Below are 19,702 nucleotides of genomic sequence, written 5' to 3'. Positions count from 1 at the left end.
CTCAGGAGATCCATATCAAGGAGAACTGGAAACACCAGAGATTTCAGCACTCTCAATCTAGTATGTCTGGTTAGTGCGCAGTCTTTCCACATCAATGCCAGCTTTGATGCAGCATCCCTATCCAGAACAATCCTATGTCAATATTTCCTGTATAAGACCACCCTTTTTCTAAACCACCGAGTCCAGGTAGACATAGTGATGAACTTCTTATATTCTGATAATACATCATTAGCTGGTAGTGACTCACCTCTACCAATTATTGTAATCTTGGCCTTTTGAGCATTAACTGACAATCCAAGTTTCTCGTTTTCTCCTTTAACTCCACCCAATAGTTCCTTCATTTCCACATGTGATTCTGCGCACTGTGTGGTGTCATCAGCAAATATTAAATTACTGATTTTTCGTCCTCCAATTCGGACCCCACCAGTCCAGCCATGAAGACCTTTTCTCATACCATGTTCTCTGTAGCTATTAAATGGAAACGATAGCATGCACTGCTGTCTAACTCCTTTACATAGTTCAAAACGGCTTGAAATAGCTTTAACTAGTCTGATTATTGCGTTATCATCAGAGTAGAGGTTTCTGATAATGGTAATAACACGATCAGGAATGCCCATTTCTGCTAGCACGCTCCACAGTTCTTTCCATCGAACACAGTCAAAAGCTTCGTTGTAGTCCAAGAGACAAAGAACTAATGGGTGTTGAATGCCCTACATTTTTCAGTTATCTGTCTGACATTGAGACTCTGCTCTCATGTTCCTTTATTATGCGCAAACGCAGCTTGATCTGGCAGTGTTTCCTTATCTGGGGAAGTTCTGAGACGTTCATGAATGACATTTAGAAGAATCTTGGTGGCATGTGACATTAATGAAATGATTCTTCAGTTTTCACAACGCTGTGCGTTTTCATTCTTATGAAAGGTAACCATTGTGGACATGGTCCACACCTCTGTCCATGTTCTGTTAGTCCATATGCTGTCACATATTTCATGTATGAACTTCAAACCAAAATTTCAAGATTCTTTTATCATTTCAGCAGTAATAACATCAGATCTAGGTGCTTCGTTGTTTTTCAATTTGATTATAGCTTTTCGGACTTCTTCTTTTAAGATATTCGGTTCTTTCTCTACTGGGGTCTTTGCACAGCGAAGTTTTCCATTTTTATTCATGTACAACTTGTTGCATTACGTTCGCCACTAATCAACAGCTAGTGCTATGTTGGTTTGGAGAATCTTGTTAGTTTCTTTATTTAATTGAATATGTATCTTGTCTCATTGCAGTCTCGGAGTTTCTCAATTCTCTTACGTTTTCATTGATGTAATTCCTCTTCAATACTTTTCTGCCCTCAATGGTTTCGTCAGTAAGCCAGTTATTTTCTTCTTCACCCTTTCCTATCCTTGACTACTTCCTCAGATGTTTTAACTAGTGTCTTCTTCAGCAGATTCCATTTCTCTGCAGATATCATGTTATCCAACTGATAGGTCGGGAATGTTTCTTGGACTCCATTCCCAAAAATTTGATTTGATTTTCAGCTTTTTTCTCTAAACTTCTTGCTTTTGGAGGTATTCCTTTATATTTCGACAGTTTAATTCTCAGTTCAAGACGCAGAATCACAGTCAGCACCAGGATGAGTCCTATTTTTTAAACTGACGATCTCCGTCTTAAGCCAATCAAATAATAGTCAGTCTCATTTTGGTGTGTTCTACCTGGTGAGGCCCCGGTACAAAGCCTTCGTGGATGGTGATGGAAGCAGGTATTCGATGTAACAAACTTATTTTCCTGGTAGAACTGAACTCGTCGATATCAATGGTCATTTCTTTATCTAAAACTATGATAGCCAAGTACTTCATTCGATGAGTCTCACTTCCCTATCTTAGCATTAAAATGTCCTTGCAGTATGGCAACTTCGCTTTTGGTTATTGACTGTAGGTATTAAAAAGAGACTCATAAAATTCTTCTAACACTTCATCATCAGCTGTTGAAATCAGTGCATATGCCTGTACTATAATTAGCTTGTGAGGTCTAGTGTTGAATTTCACTAATATTATTCTATCTCTGGCAGGCTTGCATTCAATCACTGTGGAATTCTAATACTTGTTTTCTGACAAGGCAACACCATTAATGGATCCAGAATATGATTGAGTAGTGGTTGTAATCCGATGCATGTATGTACTTGAATGGTGAGAGGTGATTCCAAATGATTGACATCATTTCGAACCTATAGCGTAACACTAGAGATCTGAGAAGCTAGTGTACATTTTTTCTTCTTACGACCTCAGTCAGCACAACATCTACTACTACTGTTTGTGTTCCTTTTCCGACATCGCCTATAACTCGGTGCCAAGTTCAGTGATTTTATCCCTAGGCTGCATCGTTGGCTGATAATACGTATTTCTACAATCACCATCACGGTATTTGTCCAGAAAAAACCATCCCATTCAGAGGTAATGTCGTACCTCGATTCGTAAAGCAGGTATAGTTTTTAATATGGGTACTTGTGTGCATCTGTAGAAACATGATTGATTGTGAGAGTAACATGCAGTAGTTGCTGGAATCGGTTTTTTCTTTAACATCTCGCCGGCTCTTTCTAGGACACAGTGGTAGGACTCGAAAGAAGAACTTACGAGAGATGCATGCCCATCGCTGATTTTCGATCAGTATTATTTGGTATGGTAGGCAATCAGTTATTGACGAAGTAATATACTTAGTAATATTGGTGAGTGGGTGATATGTTCGCATTTGAGCATCAGGTTTATAAAGTATGTGTGTTTGTGGAAAGGAGATGACTATGCCCTGTTGTAGGGAAGGTAAGGATTTGACTTGGAGTACTGTGATAGCAAAAGGGAGGGGGGGGGGGGGAGTATGTCCAGTTATAAGGAACGTACAGCTATTTACAGAGCCACTGCCGACAAGAGGGTGTATTTCCGATACTTCGCTCATTCTCGAATGCCGTTCAATTGAGAGCGCGATCGTAACATTTAATTCTACGTATAATGATAAAGATATACGCGACCGGTTTTCCGAAATGATTCCATGTATGCAAAGTCCATGGTGGTAATGATTCACGTTTGCTGTTAACAGCAGCATCCGTGCGAATGCAGAGGCCTCTTGGATTGTAGGAATGTATATGAGTTAACTTTTCCATTGTCTAGACGACCAGATAGCGAACTAATACTTAGTGTGTGCTGGGCGGCTTTCGTGATCAAGTGGAACTTTGAGAAGATGGTATGATTGCGATGGAGTGATATTCCCTCCCATGTAAATTGTTCGGTTGACTGTTTGTGAACATTTCGCGCGTTTGTTTAATTGAGACAAGATCGAATGTGGTGTGTGGGAGACACGTTTACCTGTTCTCTAGACATGGGAAAGACCTTAGTTGATTTGTAAACTATATGGATGATGTGGGATCTGTTACATGATAGACTTCGGTATTCGAGAGTGGAAATATGATATTTAATGTGTTTGTTTCTAGTTACTCAGTGGTCTAGAGCACGCTCCACGTAGATAAAGTTTCGGGTTTGTAGAGAAATAATTTCCAGTGTACATCTTCGAAATTACGTTGCGTAAGCGATCGGGAGACTACTGCTGTGTGCTTGATATGGAGAAGTACGACGAAAACGATATAATATTATGGTGAAAATAGGTGTGTTGATGTAATCCCAGAGTCTGGAGATGCCTGTAGAAACGCAAGCAAGCAGGCAGATCCGGACCAGAGAGAGTAGCGCGTTTGTACCGATGGGGAGACGAGTGTGTCTTTGTACATCAATTCTGAGAGTGACTTCGGTTCGCTGATGTAAAAGGGATGATTTTGTATGGTGGGGGATATGAATTGCATGTTTACTAGATCGATACGGTACTCGGTGATATATTGCCGAGATGGAGATCGGTTTCACGGTCCAATATCCTTGCGAATCTCGTATGTATTTGGTGATCTGTAGACAACTTTGCGAGGTTTAGTTGTCGGTGCAAAATGGTGATCAGTGTAAAATAGTTAATTACCGTTGAATGTCATGTCTGTAGAATGACAGGAAAGACTGATGTTGCTTCCCTATCGGTGTGAGACTGTAGGAGCAATTGTAATATTTAATTCTAGTTATAATGGTAAATATATTCCTGGCTTCGAGTGTTCTTCTGAGTATAGTATGTATTTTATGATCTGTAGACAAGTTTAAGGGTTTAATTGTAATGCACTTTAGCGATCTGTGCAAAATAATTTTACATCTGAAAGGTCCAGAAAGAATAGGTGGATGATCCTTCGATACCAGCGGCGTCAGCAATTCGTCGGATAAACTCTATAAGAGCTAATCATAATGCTCCATCGTTTCTGCTGGGATATAGGAGCCTCTACATAACTGTGCTGAGAGAAGGGGTGGTATAACGTGATGGGGTTAGGTCCACGAGGAAGACTACATTGGACATTATTGTGCGTTATTTTCGTAAAGAGGTTCTGTTACAGCAAGAATTTTCGAGCATAAAAGCTGACAGAAGACGAAAACTAGCACAAAAGCGCACGTTAAGTATTTCTGAGGGACTATGGAATTTACTAGAGTTAGACTTGGTTATTATTTTAGATAGCAATGTGACTTGAGTAACGTTGCTAGATGCGTCTTGCGATGGTATGTAGCTACACGCAGCGAAGCGTCAGGCAGTTATGGTCCGTTAGAATCGCTAAGGAGAAAGCATATTCTGCTATTCTGGAATGGATTTCTGCAGCGTCTTCGCTGGACTGCAGTTAGAGTGAGGGTCGCGAGGAGTGCCCCACACGCGTGGTCCTGCTTGGAGTGCACACTGTAAATAAGCCCGCCCCTGTCCAGTCGCATATCAATGGCGCCTACGTACAACTTCCGCCTGCATTCGGCTGCAGCTCTCGGCTGTGCTCCCGCCCCATCACATCAGCATATGTGTCTAGGTGAACACATATCTGGGTAGGAATTTCTCAGAAATGGAGTATGAAAGAGATCTCGCCGCCCCATGCTTGCGGGACCTGGGCAGGGGCCTGTGCGTGGTTTGACAGCTGAAGGCCACGCCACGTCCTTGAGCTATCTGTGCGCTCTACTTGAGAGGGGTTTGCAGAGGGTGCTTGCGCGCATTGATTGAATTATTTTGCGAGCAAATCTGTAGGCTGTGCTATGAGTTATTTGGACAGTTTACAAGTACTGAGAGTGTCTAGAGATAACTGTGCTGAATTATTTAGGAGGATTTTGAATGTCTGTACTTAAATTATTTGTATAAATTAGGAGTTTCCATAATGAGATATTCACTCTGCAGTGGAGTGTACGCTGGAGTGCTTCTGTAAAGTTTGGAAGGTGGGAGATGAGATACTGGCAGAAGTAGAGCTGTGAGGATGGGGCATGAGTCATGCTTTGGTAGCTCAAATGGTAGAGCACTTGCCCGCGAAAGGCAAAGGTCCCAAGTTCGCGTCTCGGTCTGGCACATAGTTTTAATCTGCCAGGAAGTTTCAAATTAGGAGTTGTTTGTGTGTCTGCAGACTGTGTATTGTGAGCGCAAGTATAAGATGGAGAGTGTTTTGCCTCAGTGTGATAAATATATTCGATCTCGAAATAAAATGTTCGAAAGTAAATAGCGTGGACTCCTTCCTTACTCTCCCCAGCAGCCTAGCGCTTCCTGAGTAATTTTAGCATAATTGCTGCTCCTACAGACCACAATCTGGGACTAGGTCATAGGAGGGATGACAGTACGATCTGATGGCAGTAATGTGTACTATGTCAGTTGGACAGTAAATCTCGTGGTGGAGACTTGTGTTCAGATCTGTTTTCCTGCCATTTCGCCCCACCATCTTGGATGACATCAAGCACTTTGCACATTAGTACAGGTTAGTGCACGTTAGTGCATGTTAGTACACGTTAGCCCACCAACATGGGTCGGTAAGGGGAGTTGTGCTGGGTTGAGGATCATGGTGGAGAATTTAACTATTAGATTCCAAATCCAGGTGGGTGTGGCATTGGTGAAAATTTATTCCAAGTCCTAGGTTCTATGAAGCCTAATCACGTGACTAACGGAGTAGTCAATAGGAGTGCAGTATTCTAGGGGTGGAGGGTGCTAGGCCATGAATGAATCTGATAGTGGGAAAATGCGGAACTTCTCATTTGATAACAGACTATTGAAATTGTACATTGATTTATTGAATATGATTAAAATTGAAATGGAATTAAGTACTTAGGTGATTGATAGGTAAGATGAGCGATGTTGGTGTCACTTTAGTTACCAAATTTACAGAAGACTATGTCCGGCATGAGTATAAAGGTGCGGGCTTGACGCTGTGATGTAATTGGTCGCATGCGGGCCGCTGATGCGGCGCGTGTCCGGCTATAACGCTCGCGCGCGAGAGAGCAGATGATCTTGTGTCGTCACCCGACCTCACAGTAGCGCCATCTGGTGGTCACGATGTGAACTGAGTCACATGGGCTCTGGAGCTCGCGGTGAACACAGTGGGTGCCGTTACCTTGACTACCAGTACTTGCGTCATGATCTGAAGTCAGGAGAGTGCCCTCTGGTGGCACTGATATGAACTAAGACAGTTGGAGTCCAGACCCAGTGGAGAACACACCTGCTTGAAATTGGTTAAATAATAAAGACATGTCCTTATTTCCCGCCATTTTCTTTGCTTAGTAGAAATAACCAGGGTGTGGTGCATTATCCTGCTGGGGAGGGGATGTGGCACTTTCCCACCAAAATTCAAACTTCTCGCCAAAATCCGCCATCTTGATTGACGTCACAGCCACCACCTTGGATGACGTCATCGCCGCCATCTTGGATAACGGTACTTTGGAATGAGGCCCACCTTGTTCCAATACTGACGTCCTGTGGCTGCACAAATAGAGTTATTCAACATGGTGGCGTTGCTGTCAGGATTCCTCCGAGCCATAATCCGTAGGTAGCAGTAGTAGCCCTTTGGCAGCCTGAGCGAGGCATGTCGACGACAGTTCCTGTCTCTCCGTATCTCCTCCATGTCTGAATAACATCGCTTTGGTTCACTCCGATGCGCCTGGACACTTCCCTTGTTAAGAGCTCTTCGTGGCACAAAGTAACAATGCGGACGCGATCAAACCGCGGTAGTGACCGTCTAGGCATGGTTCAACTACAGACAACATGAGCTATGTACCTCCTTCCTGGTGGAATGACTGGAACTGATCAGCCGTCGAACTCCCTGCCTCATGCATGGTTGTTTACATCTTTGGGCGGATGTAGTGACATCTCTGAACAGTCGAAGGGACTGTGTCTGTGATACAATATCCACTGTCATCTTCAGGAGTTGTGGGAACTGGGGTGATGCAAAACCTTTATTGATTGTGTATGTTAGGCAGACAGAGAATAAATTGGACTCCAGAGAAATGAGCAGCATTACAGCAGTTGGTAAAAGGAGCCTAGCAGCCTCTAACTTTGTTTTTTTGCAGATTGAGCACAAAAAAGGTGGAGTGCAATAGAGACCTGTACGTGATCTACACTACAGTACAACACTTCAGAGGCTCCATGGAAGGCAAGCATTTCACTATCTACATGGTCCATGCTCCTTTAATCGTTTTCTTTACATAGCACATGGCTTGCCTAGACAATATTGACAGGTGGAGTACATCTCTCAGTTCACCACGGACATGAGACACATCAGCCGCAATAAAAACTGTCTTGTTCTCACTCACGCATAGTGGGGCAACAACAGGATGACAGCGATTACACTTGCACAGCACATGTCCAGCCTCAACCTTTTGCATGTTTACACGCCAAAATTATAAACTTCGTATTGGCGTGACACATTCCACAACCTGTAGTGTATGGTGCATGTATACTGAAAAAGTGCTGGGGTCAGATATTTGAGGCTTACCATAACTTAGCATATTTGGGAGTGAGAGCTACTATCAGGTTCCTCACAAATAAGGTGATCCGGCTGGGCATCAAAAAAATTGGTGAAACTAGGGTCAATCAAGCGATAGATGTCAATCCAAAATTGACAGGCATATATCAGTAACATTGGGCACCATCAACATGCCAAAGTACGTTTCACACATGTTCGTTTCGACCTCAAGTGACCTTTACTCAGCTCTGGACAGTATAATTATTTGTTAATAGTGATTGGTTTGCTCACTGGCTGGAAGCCATACTCATCACAGAGAAGACACAGAAACAGTGGCAAGAACTTTTGTCAGTGGCTGGATCATGAGATCCATTCTGACACGATATCAACAAATCATGGAAGCACTTCGAGTCATTGCTGTTCCATGAGCTTCTACACCTATGTGACTGCTCACATATCAGAACCACTAGTTGCCATCCCTTAAACAACTGGGTGGTAGAAAGGTTTCACAGAACTTTGAAGGCAGCTATAATGTGCAGCGGAGAGCAGTGGATGGACTCATTGCCATTGGTTCTGTCAGGTCTGTGAGCAGCTTTAAAGTGGACGTGGACTGCTCTGTAGCACGACTGGTATATGGAGAACAACCAAGACTTCCGACTCAGCTCATTTTCTACAAATCAAGACACCACCTAAATGAAGACACCACAACGAACTTCAGCCAACATCTATGGAGAATAATGGCTGGAATTCAGCCAACAGCACCAAAAATACAGTGAAATAAATCAGTCTTCGCTCACAAGGATCCGTTGACAACGACACCTGTCTGTCTGAGGGATGACAGTAAATGGTTAACTCTTGGCCTCTCGACCTCACAAAGTTCTCCAACGATCCGTCAACACATTCAAATTAGGGTGGAATGACAAGGAGAAGATTGTTTCCATAGAACGCATCAAGAGGACACGATGATCCACTGGCTATCATTCACAGCGTTTGCGTACACGGCGTGAGCAGGCGAGGGGGGCGAGGGAGGGAAGAATTCGTATCCGCCTCCCAGGCTGGCAGCCACAGAAGATCTGGAGGACGCTCCGGCTTCTACTCAGACCTATCACCCGAAACAGACACCATCGACACCGCGACAAGTGATTGTCCCAAGGGCTAGAAGAGCTGTGAAACATCCCTGGTGCTCTAGCGCTTTTACGCCCACTTCTCTTTGTGACATGCTTTCATAGGTGTCTACTAACCTTACAAGCAAAAAATCCTACAAGTACAAACATATGTGAACATTCCTTCCGCTGTCCACTTCACTTCAATCTAGAAAATTGGTGCAGAAATAGAATAGCTTGATAAACATTCGCCACTACAGAACTGCTTGTAGGCTACTTTATTAATTGATGCTGTCGAATCGTTCGACAACTGGTGCGACAGGAAATTAGAGAATTACAGTTGTTTCGTTCCTGATGTGGGATATCACTTGCGTCTAATTTTCTTTCTGACAGTAAAAAGTCATTATTATAGTTTGAAGAAAGATAATTAAAAGAAATGGGATCGATACGTGCTTGGCTTTGACATTCGCTGTTATACTAACATGAGGAGGGTTACATTAATTAACAAAAATATCATTGTAAATTATATATCATATGCTATCAATTGCCTTATGACCTAAGCAACATACTGTGCACATAAAACGTGTGACATCTATATACTGCATTCAGTTTCAGGCAGAACTTTCGATAGTCTACAATCTACAATCGATTATGCTCGACGCTAGAAATATTTGTTTAGGAATGGCTGGTGGCGGAGATATTGAAATTGACTATGACGGCGAAGACAGTAAAGACACCTTTAGGGTGAAAGTAATATGTTTAGGCGACAGTGCCGTGGGAAAATCAAAGTAAATCTTTTAAAATAATGACTTATTTAATTAAATAGTTGGAATAGCTTGTTGTTATATTGATTCTTCTACAGGTTGGTTGAGAGATTTTTGTTGGACAAGTATAAACCGCATCAGCTCTCAACATACGCACTGACGCTGTTTCGTTATGAAACGAACGTAAACGAAGAGTCTGTTACAGTAGGTGAGAACAGTTTGAGTTTTGTTGTGAAATAGATTAGCAAACAAACAACGAGCACCGATTTTGCCGAAAAATAATCTTTTTTCCAAATTTTCAGACTTCTGGGACACCGCTGGTCAAGAAATGTTTCAGTCGTTACATCCATCATACTACCATCAAGCACATGCGTGTATTATGGTATTTGATGCAACAAGAAAAATAACATACAAAAATCTTGGTAAATGGTATGAGGAATTACGCTACTACCGGCCACAAATACCTGTACTTTGTGCAGCAAATAAGATCGACGGTACGATTCATACATTACAGATTATAATTTTGTTGTCGTTGTAAGCTACCCATTTACACAAAGAAACAATTCTTTCAGCCAATATGGAAGTTACCCAGCGGTCGTTTGCTTTCTCTCAGAAAAATAACTTGCCATTGTACTATGTGTCTGCTTCAGATGGGACCAATGTAGTGAAGGTAATTAAAGTTCATTAGCCCTTGTTCTTTTGTTGATTTGCCTTTACACAATGTCTGACTCCTTTCCAGCTTTTCCGTGATGCCATACATGGAGCTGTGCAGTACAGGAAGAACCCAACAGACATCTCTGATCAAATACTGGAAGAGCTTGAAAGGCTGTGAATGTAATACTGTAAGGAATCGTTTGTTGTACTGCTGCTGAACTAAATTTGGACCATATTAAATTTGCATCAGGGTAATTAAATTTTATTCTTCAATTGTGCACCCCCACAGTTCAGCAGACATTCAGTTCATAATACAGATAGAATGCAGTTCTTTGCTCTATTTACAAGTAATGTTGGCATGTTGTGGTTCCCATCTCTAAGGAGAGACCAGTGTACTTAGTGCTACCTTTTATGACATATTAGAAAAAAGTAAATTGCTGAAGTTTTGAGTGTTAAAACTATACCTTAATCTACAATGGAAGCACTACCAATATTAATTTCAAACGTTCTTCATAGCTTATATGGTACTGCATTGTTGACTCCTACAGTTTTTCATGTGACCCTAGTTTCAGAGTGGTTTTTTACTAGATGCCACACTAACATGCAATTTTTATTCAGTTATGGCAATTCACTTAAATAAAAGGGTTATGAAATGCCTGCATATTTCTGCATAGAAAGGGAAAGAAAATGTAACACACTTCTTGAACACCTACATGAAACTGGTGTATTTAAAAAGAAACACAGCTCTAATTTAATCAAAGTGGTACCTAATCGACATTGTTTACAAACTGCATTTTTCAACAGTTGTGAAGTTCATGGAATAAATAATGCAGTGTAAGGTATTTGATGAGGTAGAAAATTTTTACATTACTTGTTATCCCCTCTGCCCTTCACTCTTACTGCATAATGATAAAAGCAACTCTCCCCCAACCAGTTTTGTTATCTGTAGGCACTGAATCAGTGTTTTGACTGTCTTCTTCATAAATTTACCTTTTCTCTTTAGCACCATTCATAGCTTTTTCCTATTGGCAATGTTCTGTTTCCCACCTGCTTTGTCAACGTCTTTCGCATGTGTGTCATAATTCTGCATCTGCTTGTAGGGTGCCCTCGATTAATCTTTGAAGAGGTATACCTCTGTTTAGGGGTAAGGGATATACGCCTAGTACTTCATTGGCAGATGCAGTGAGTTGTTGAAAAGGATAACTAATCTTATGATTAATTGGAAGCAGCAATAGGACAGTTTTCATTGAAGAAAGAACATTCTTTTAAACTGCTGGCTTCTCATTTTTATAAACACACAATATTTATACCCCGGGCACATTGTTGACGAGTGGCTCTAGATGCTAATGTTTACAGTAATTTATAAAAGCTGAACATCTTTCAGCAGCAGCACTTTTTTTTAAAAAAATAATACCTCTTTATTAGCTGCTAGAATCGTTCCATGTTTGCTCAGTTTGTTGCAGTGTCGCCAACTGAGTACCATAAAACTAAATGTCCCAAAGATTTTCCCATGTAACATACATAACCTTGTGTGTATTGGACTCCCTACACTGAATTTGTTGAGTGATTCTCATGTATTGAATTCTAGTCAAAAGGAACATGTAAATGTAAAACTGAGAATCTGAGCTTTTGGTATTTTTTTTCAGTAGCAACAGATGGTTTTGAGGTCAAGCCACAACTGATAATAAATGGCCAGACATGAGATGATGCATTCTTTCCTCATACCATCTTTGCTCATCAGGTTCTCTTTGATCTCTGTAGTATGTAAAGAAAGAACTGTTCATTTCAAAGTCTCTAGTTTCACTGGTATCTTTGATATTACTCAGGTATGAATTTCCTCTCAGGATTTACCTGTTACAGGATTTTACAGTAGATATAAATGTTTAGATGGTGATGCCTTTTTAACATTTTGTACAGCATAGTAATAAGAGAAATTAATTACGTATTATGCAGTGGTACTGTTTTTGTGACACATCTTTTCAATATAAGGAAAATTATATTTCTATTGGATTTCTGGACTGCAATTTTTACAGTGTTAAGGCAACAGTACTGCATTTTTTGAGGCCTTAAATGGTGTGAAAACCAAATGTGTAGCCTATGTCTTGTACACTTAAGAACAAGTATATCCTGTGACTTATTTTCAGTAAATAAATTTTTTTAAATAAGCAACATTTATAAACCTGTTTTAGAGTTCATGGACTGACAGGGAGTACAACATTTGTATATGTTGGAAGAATGTAAGCTTATAGCTTCTAATGAGCTTAGTGTGTGCCTTACAATGAGTACGCCTAAAGTATGTTGTCACTAGCAAGTGTTAGTGCATCTCAGTGATTAAATTTTCTGGCACATTGTTGAGTTTGATCAAAAAATTTTATTTCGTGGGCACTTTGATGCCAGACCGAAGTACAAGACATTACTTACATTAACTACTTGACAAGCAGCCAATTAATGAAGATTAAAGTTTAATGAGCCAACAAACCAATATTGCTTGTTACACCTATAAACCAATATACAATTGGTGAACAAATTCTGTCTTTTTAACATTATATGGGCCATAGTTGTATCCTGTATTTATATTTCAGAAAATTAAGAAACTAGCAAATTTCTACACAGGAGTGTCTTTAAAGGTGAAACAAGTGTCATTAACATTTATACTTTTATTGAGAACTGAATATGATGGGACAGAGGTGGTTCCATGGTAGATGCTTCATGATTTGTAGCATCTGAATCGACAACAAGCTAATTTTTGTGTGTAACGATTTGTTGATCAAACATGAGTGTGATATACAAAAAGTAAAATGAAATGTTTACGATTTTCCATTTCATTGAAGATAATCATTTATATCAATGTATGCTGGGGATCAATAGCAAGGTTAATGCTGTGATGTGCTACAATAACTGCCAGTATTGTGTCTTTGGAAAAGTAGCACATAAATGACATTTATGTTTTACTTTAGTCTTTTTCAAGTAAAGAAATAATTGTGAATTTTACTTGATTTTGCAGAAAACACTGTATAATTGAGAAAACATATTGTGCTGCTTGCTTCACGGACAGTATAATGCAAGAACAAGAAATAGAAATTTATAAATACTAGAGCATTAAATTTTAACCACAGAATGGAATACAGACCAGTAAAACAATGGTGCAATCTCTACTCTGGCATTTCTCTGATGCCAAACATTTACAACCACAATGTCATTGTCACTATTACTATGTGGCAGGTCATTCTTAAAATTAGGATCATTTCCTGTGGAGTCCAAGTAATTTTAGGCTACTTTTTTAAAGTCAGTGTCTTGGTTTTTCAAAAAATTTTACATTGCAAAATTTGATGAAATGTTGTACTTTAGAGTCTGATGTGTCACATCCTGAGCTGTAAGAATAACTTTATTCCATGCACTCTATTGACTAAGGCTGATGGGTGTAATGATAGGTCTAAAAGCCGGTGGAACACTGAACTTTGTACTTGTTCATGTCAGTTCTAAATGATATCTACATTAACAGGTTAATTATTGTAATTGCTCAGGTTTTATATTCAGATGTGTAATTGACTAGTAGAAACATATTTTCACGAAAATGTTTCACAAAGGACCTGTAGAAAATTGTTATACTCACTATACTTACACGTCTTTCTTTTTCATAAATGTGAAGAGTATGTAAATATATGTAAAATGAAATGAAATTTATGATAATTCTCAGTTAAACTTCATCTCTGAAACATTGTGCAGTGTTTTTGTGAACGATGGTGTCACTGAATTAATGCACTTATCAGACATCTGTATAAAACTGCTGTGACAGTATTGTATTCTTTATGATGTTACTACACATAAAAATCCGTCCAATTTGTTAGAACATAAAGATTTTTTGGTTGTGAATAAAACAACTTATTGTTGTCAAAACTTTGAACTTGATTTTGTTATAAAACATGCAGTACTCAGTAGCCTTTTATCTAAGGAGAAATTGTGGAAGTGGGAAAAGTCAGGTGCAGGATAGGTCTAAAGATATATACCTGTCATTATATCCTTAATTATTCTTTTGATAATTTTAAGATGGTTGTTGTCTCAAAGTGAAACTTAATGAAAGATCTCAAATAATAAAGCCATTATTAAGAACTGCACATTTACGTGCCATCATTTCACAGAGGACCAGAGATAGGTATGGTAAAATAAGCACTTGACTTACATTTGTATGAGTAAATAATTTGAGAACTGGAGAGAAACACTAAGAGTCAAATGGAACACACACACACACACACACACACACACACACACACACACACACACACACACACTGTGAAGCAAGGAGTTTTTGAAAAACTTTTCTTCCATAAGACCAATGATTTCAAAACTTAATTTGCATAAGGTCATAAATTAGGAAATTTAAGTACGGATTGAATTGGACAGCCAAGCTCTTAATAAATTCTATCTCTGAATGGAAAAAAAGGGAGGCATTCACTACATAGTACGTAGCAACTGCAAAATTCTTGCCCGGAACTTTGGTAACAAATTACAGCAGAGAGAACAATGGTTCTACATAAGTACAGTCCTGATGTACTAGGAAGTAGGAGAAATATTTTAACACACAAATGGTTACATCTATAGTTAGTCGTGTCACAGATATTTAGCTTCTTACATACGTCATTTATGACTAGGGTGCTGTGAAACTTGTAGAGCATGTAAAAAATGTTAAAACACTTAATTTTGCAAATAAATGTAACAAAAATATTGACTTGTTCACTAGATGTCACCGCATTTAGCAAACCTACAGGTGGCTTGCAGTTGCTCCTAACCTTCCCTACCCATATAATCTCCTTGAAATTATTGCACTTAACATTTTCTGGACTGAAGTTTAGCATGTGTGTGAAGATTATATGCACTATTAACAGCATTCTCCAGTGGCCTTGCTACCTGTGATGATTGTTCTCTGTGACACAGGAACCTACATCTGCTTAGCCTGAGGCTTTCCCTTTATTTATTTAAGCTGTTATATTTGTAGATCTCGTGGATTCCTCAGAAATGAGTGATTTGTCAAACTTTTTGTCCTGGGAAGTCAGGGAACTGGCTTTCTGACGTATTTGGCAGCTTCAAAGACATTTAAAACAAAACATCATGACATATTCATATTTTTTTTAGTACCCATCTCTTTTAAGGAAATGCATCATGTCAAGTAAGGTAACATGATGTCATGTTGTATATGATATATAACATCATGTCATCCAGCGGGTAATTTATCACGTTGTGCAGTATGACACAACATGTCATTAAAGTTTAGGATGCATGCATGCCCACTCTTCGATACTTCCTATTGTAGACGCATCCCACTCTAGAAGAACACACACTGAGATGACGAAAATCATGGGATACTAATACAATGTTGGGCCTCCTTTAGCCTGGCATGGTGCAGCTAATCAACGTGACCTGGAGCCAACAAATCATTGGAATTCCCCTGCAGAAATACTGAACCATGTCGCCCCTAGAGCCATCCATAACTGCAAAAGTGTTGCCAATGCAGGATTTTGTGCACAAACTGACCTTTCCATTACGTCCCATAGATGTTTGATGGGATTCGTGTCGGGTGATCCGGGTGGCCAAATCATTCGCTCGAACTGACCAGAACAGAATGTTGTTCAAACCAATCGCAAACAATTGTGGATTGGTGACACAGCACATTGTCATCCATAAAAACTCCATCGTCATTTGGCTGCAGATCGTCTCGAAGTAGCTGAATGTTACTATTTTCAGTCACTTATCAGTTCCACGTAAACAGTCAAACACTTCCATCAGCCCTTACCAACTGAATTCGGGAATCATCTGACCAGCCACAGTTTTCCAGTCGTCTAGGTTCCAACCAATATGGTCGCTGACAGAAAAGGCACTCATGTCAGTCATCTGATGCCATTGCCTATTAATGCCAAATTTTGCCACACTGTCAGAACGGATACGTTTGTTATACGTCCCACATTGATTTCTGTGGTTATTTTGCACAATGTTGCTTGTCTGTTAGCACTGAAAACACTTCGAAAACGCTGCTGCTCTCAGTTGTTAAATGAAGGCCACAAGCATTGTCTGTGGTGAGAGGTAATGTCTCAAATTCCGTATTCTCGCACTCTCTTGACGCTGTGGATCTTGAAATATTCAATCTCCTAATGATTTCCAAAATGGAATTTCCCATACATCTAGCTCCAACAATCATTCTGTGTTCAAAGTCTCTTAATTCCCATCGTGCGGCCATAATCATGTTGAAAACCTGTTCACGTGACTCAGCTGCATACAAATAACAGTTCCGTCTGTGCACTGCCCTTTCATACCTCATGCACGCAATACTGCCGCAGTCTGTATATGTGTGTATTGCTATCCCATGACATTTGTCACTTTGGTATAAATTTGTGTTTAGTTGCTTTTCCACCTCTCACCATACATATAATAGAGGCTAGGTCTCACTCAATGAAAAAATTAACCACCTTATCGCCCCACCACCCAGAAATCAAAAAATTGTTTTGGCATTCCCACAGAAATAAACCCACCCCCAGAAATTTGATAGCCCAAAAAACTTTTTTAGCTATTACATGTATGGTCTTCAGCCAAATTATATGAGGTCTGTTCAAAAAGTTCCGTGACTTTGTACACAAAATTTTTCTATGCTTATCTTTTACTTATTGTGTACGGTCTCTTTTGAAATACTCTCCTCCGCAATTGATACATTGCTCCCAGTGCCATATCTGCTTCCGGAAGCAGTCTTGATACGCCTCTTGCTGGATCGGGCGAAGCGCCGTCTGCAAATTTTCGTTTATCTCATTTATTGTTGCAAATCTTTGTCCTTTGAATGGGGCTTTCAACATTAGAAGTAAAAAAAAAGTTTGAGAGGCCAGGTCTGTAGAGTGTGGAGGATGAGGCAGCACAGCGATTTCGTTTGTGTACAATAGTCACACACAAACAGGGATGAATGTGCGGGTGCATTGTTGTGATGCAAGAGCCATGAATTGTCTCGCCACATTTCAAGCCGTTTCCTTCTCACATTTTCTTCCAGGCATCATAACATGTCCCAATAGTACCATCAATTAACATTTTGCCCCAATGGCATGAATTTGTGATGAACTAATCCTCCAAACTCAAAGAAAACTATCAGCATGGCTTTGACATTTGACCTGACCTGACCTGACAAGCTGTTTATGGGCTTGGATAACCTTTCCCGACTAATTGGGAAGATTTGAGCCTTGGTTTCAATATCATAACAGTAGACCCAGGTCTCATCACCAGTTATGATTCTCGTAAGGAATACCTCTTTCTCATTTGCACAATATGAAAGCTCTTCACAGATTGCGAGGCGAAGGTCTTTCTGGTCTTGACTCATCAGCTGTGGGATGAACTTGGCGGCAACACTATGTATTCCAAGATGGTGTGTCAGGATTTTATGACATGCTCCTACTGAAATGTTACATTCTTCTGCAATCTCTCGTACAGTCAGTCTTTGATTGGCATGCACAGTTTTGTTGATGTTCCACACATGGGCATCACTGGTAGACATTGAAGGGTGTCTTGACAAGGGTCATATTTTTAACTTCAACCTGGCCATTTTTAAATCATGTCAACCATTTGTAACACCAAGTACGGCTTAAGCATTCACCATCGTAGGCTTCCTGCATCATTCGGTGTTTCTCTGTAAAGGTTTTCTTGAGTTTCACGCAAAATTTAATGCAGGCACGTTGCTCCTCTAACTCTGTCATCTCGAAAACAGTAAACTGTGCGACGCAACATTATACTCAGTACAGCACTGAACAATAACTAACAGATATAAAACAATGAAACTTCTAAACAAGTACACATTAAACACAAGCATGTGCAGGGATGCCAACCGAACTTTGCTCCAACACACCATTGGTGCAGAATTACAAATGCTCCAAAATTTTTTGAACAGACCTTGTATATGTTATACATTGTTTACTATGGCTGGGAAATCTTCCAGATTTTGGGCTTAGGATCAGGGACTTTAGACTATAAATTGCAAGATACAGGTGTGCCAACACCTTGCAGCTGAGAGAGCTTACTGCACTGGGGAAGTAGGGTTAAATCATAAAAAAATGTGAATATGTCAAGATGTTTTGGTTTACATGTCTTTGAAGCTGCCAGGTAAGTCTAAAAGCTAGTTCTGTACTTTTACATCTCTGACTGTGTCCAGGATATATGGGGTGTTCAAAAAGTCTCTTCACTGTGCCATATGATTGTAAGCTGCAGTGAATATACTGAAATGAAACTCAGTGAAATACAAGTTATTAATTTACTGAATATTCATTTTTAGATACAAATTTTCACATTAGATGTTGAAAGTGTTCCCCCTGTTGTTGAATACACAATTCAATTCGTCTAATCATGTTTCCAAACACCAGCTGTAACATTTCTTCTGTAACATAAGCAGTGAAAGTGGATATTGCAGTTTTCAATTCATCGATTGATTCTGGACGGTTTTTATAGACAGTTGCTTTCGCTCCACCCCAGAAGAAGAAGTAAGGTGGTGTTAGGTCAGGCGATCATGGAGGCCAAAGTCCCTGTGAAATTATTCGATCACCAAAAACATCAGCAAGCAGTGACACTGAAACGCGAGTTGTATGCGCGGTTGCACCATCTTGTTGAAAATAACCGTTCAGTATTTCACTTAACACAAGTTCTCTAATGAATGGGTACAGAATATCACTGCAGTATCGTTGTGCGTTTATTGTTTCATTGAAAAACCCAGGAAGGCGTACAATCATATGGCATGCGCAGATAACAATCATACAGCACCGTGGAGAGATTTTTTTGAACACCCCGTATTTGCCTTTTTTGTTCTATGATAGGGACATAGTTCATTCTGATTCCCAACTTTCACTCTAGCATGTAAAATCTGAATGATTTATCATAAGAAGGCATTTTTTTATTTATTTGATTCACATTATACAATTTCCATGCATTAAACACCCATAACAACGAATTTTACATACTATATTTAGGTATACTTTAAACCATCATATCTCAACAATGGGTAGTGATTACTGGATTAAAAAAGTGAGGTTTTGAATATACCCATTTATCTACTTTTGTGTAAAGTTTGAACAGATTCATACAAATTTAAATTACAGAAGTGGCAGGCTCCAAAAACCTTCCAGAAAAAAAATGTTTTTCACGTTTCTGCGCATAAAATCCAAATGGTGCCATTAGCCGAGTACTAATTTCAGCCCAATTAAAACCTTTTGTGAAAGGAATTAACCAATTTGCCTTGGCACCAGCTCTGGTTTGTCTTTCAAACATTGCTTAATATACTGTAATATAGCTACAGTAAGTCCAATGTTTGAATGGCTATACAAATGGCTGTTGGTCTGAGCTCAACCAAAAACTGTTTAC

The 19,702-nt window shown here is 39.7% G+C and overlaps 1 protein-coding gene across 2 annotated transcripts; it reads left to right on the top strand.

The window, feature by feature from the left end:
* Positions 1 to 9,593: 9,593 nt before the first annotated feature.
* Positions 9,594 to 14,227, top strand: LOC126419262 (rab-like protein 2A). 2 transcript variants are annotated; one of them, XR_007575948.1, is made up of 6 exons: positions 9,594 to 9,700; positions 9,775 to 9,884; positions 9,979 to 10,170; positions 10,249 to 10,346; positions 10,416 to 10,581; positions 13,335 to 14,227. XR_007575948.1 is itself a non-coding variant. In XM_050086420.1 (5 exons), exons 1-5 carry the CDS (start codon positions 9,594 to 9,596, stop codon positions 10,506 to 10,508), a joined length of 600 nt encoding a protein of 199 aa, XP_049942377.1. In that variant the 3' UTR covers positions 10,509 to 14,227. The 2 variants fall into 2 exon arrangements, 1 of the variants encoding a protein (XP_049942377.1); XM_050086420.1 differs by having other exon boundaries at positions 10,416 to 14,227.
* Positions 14,228 to 19,702: the final 5,475 nt, after the last annotated feature.

The sequence above is a fragment of the Schistocerca serialis genome, chromosome 9 (genome assembly GCF_023864345.2).
Source record: "Schistocerca serialis cubense isolate TAMUIC-IGC-003099 chromosome 9, iqSchSeri2.2, whole genome shotgun sequence".
Taxonomy (NCBI): Eukaryota; Metazoa; Arthropoda; class Insecta; order Orthoptera; family Acrididae; genus Schistocerca; species Schistocerca serialis.
This window is presented reverse-complemented; position numbering and strand designations above follow the sequence as displayed.

Coding starts and splice junctions, on each gene's coding strand:
- LOC126419262 (XM_050086420.1), top strand. CDS start 9,594: ATGGCTGGTGGCGGAGATATTGAAATTGACTATGACGGCGAAGACAGT. Junction 10,171..10,248: donor TGCAGCAAATAAGATCGACG/GTACGATTCATA, acceptor CAATTCTTTCAG/CCAATATGGAAGTTACCCAG. Junction 10,347..10,415: donor ATGGGACCAATGTAGTGAAG/GTAATTAAAGTT, acceptor ACTCCTTTCCAG/CTTTTCCGTGATGCCATACA.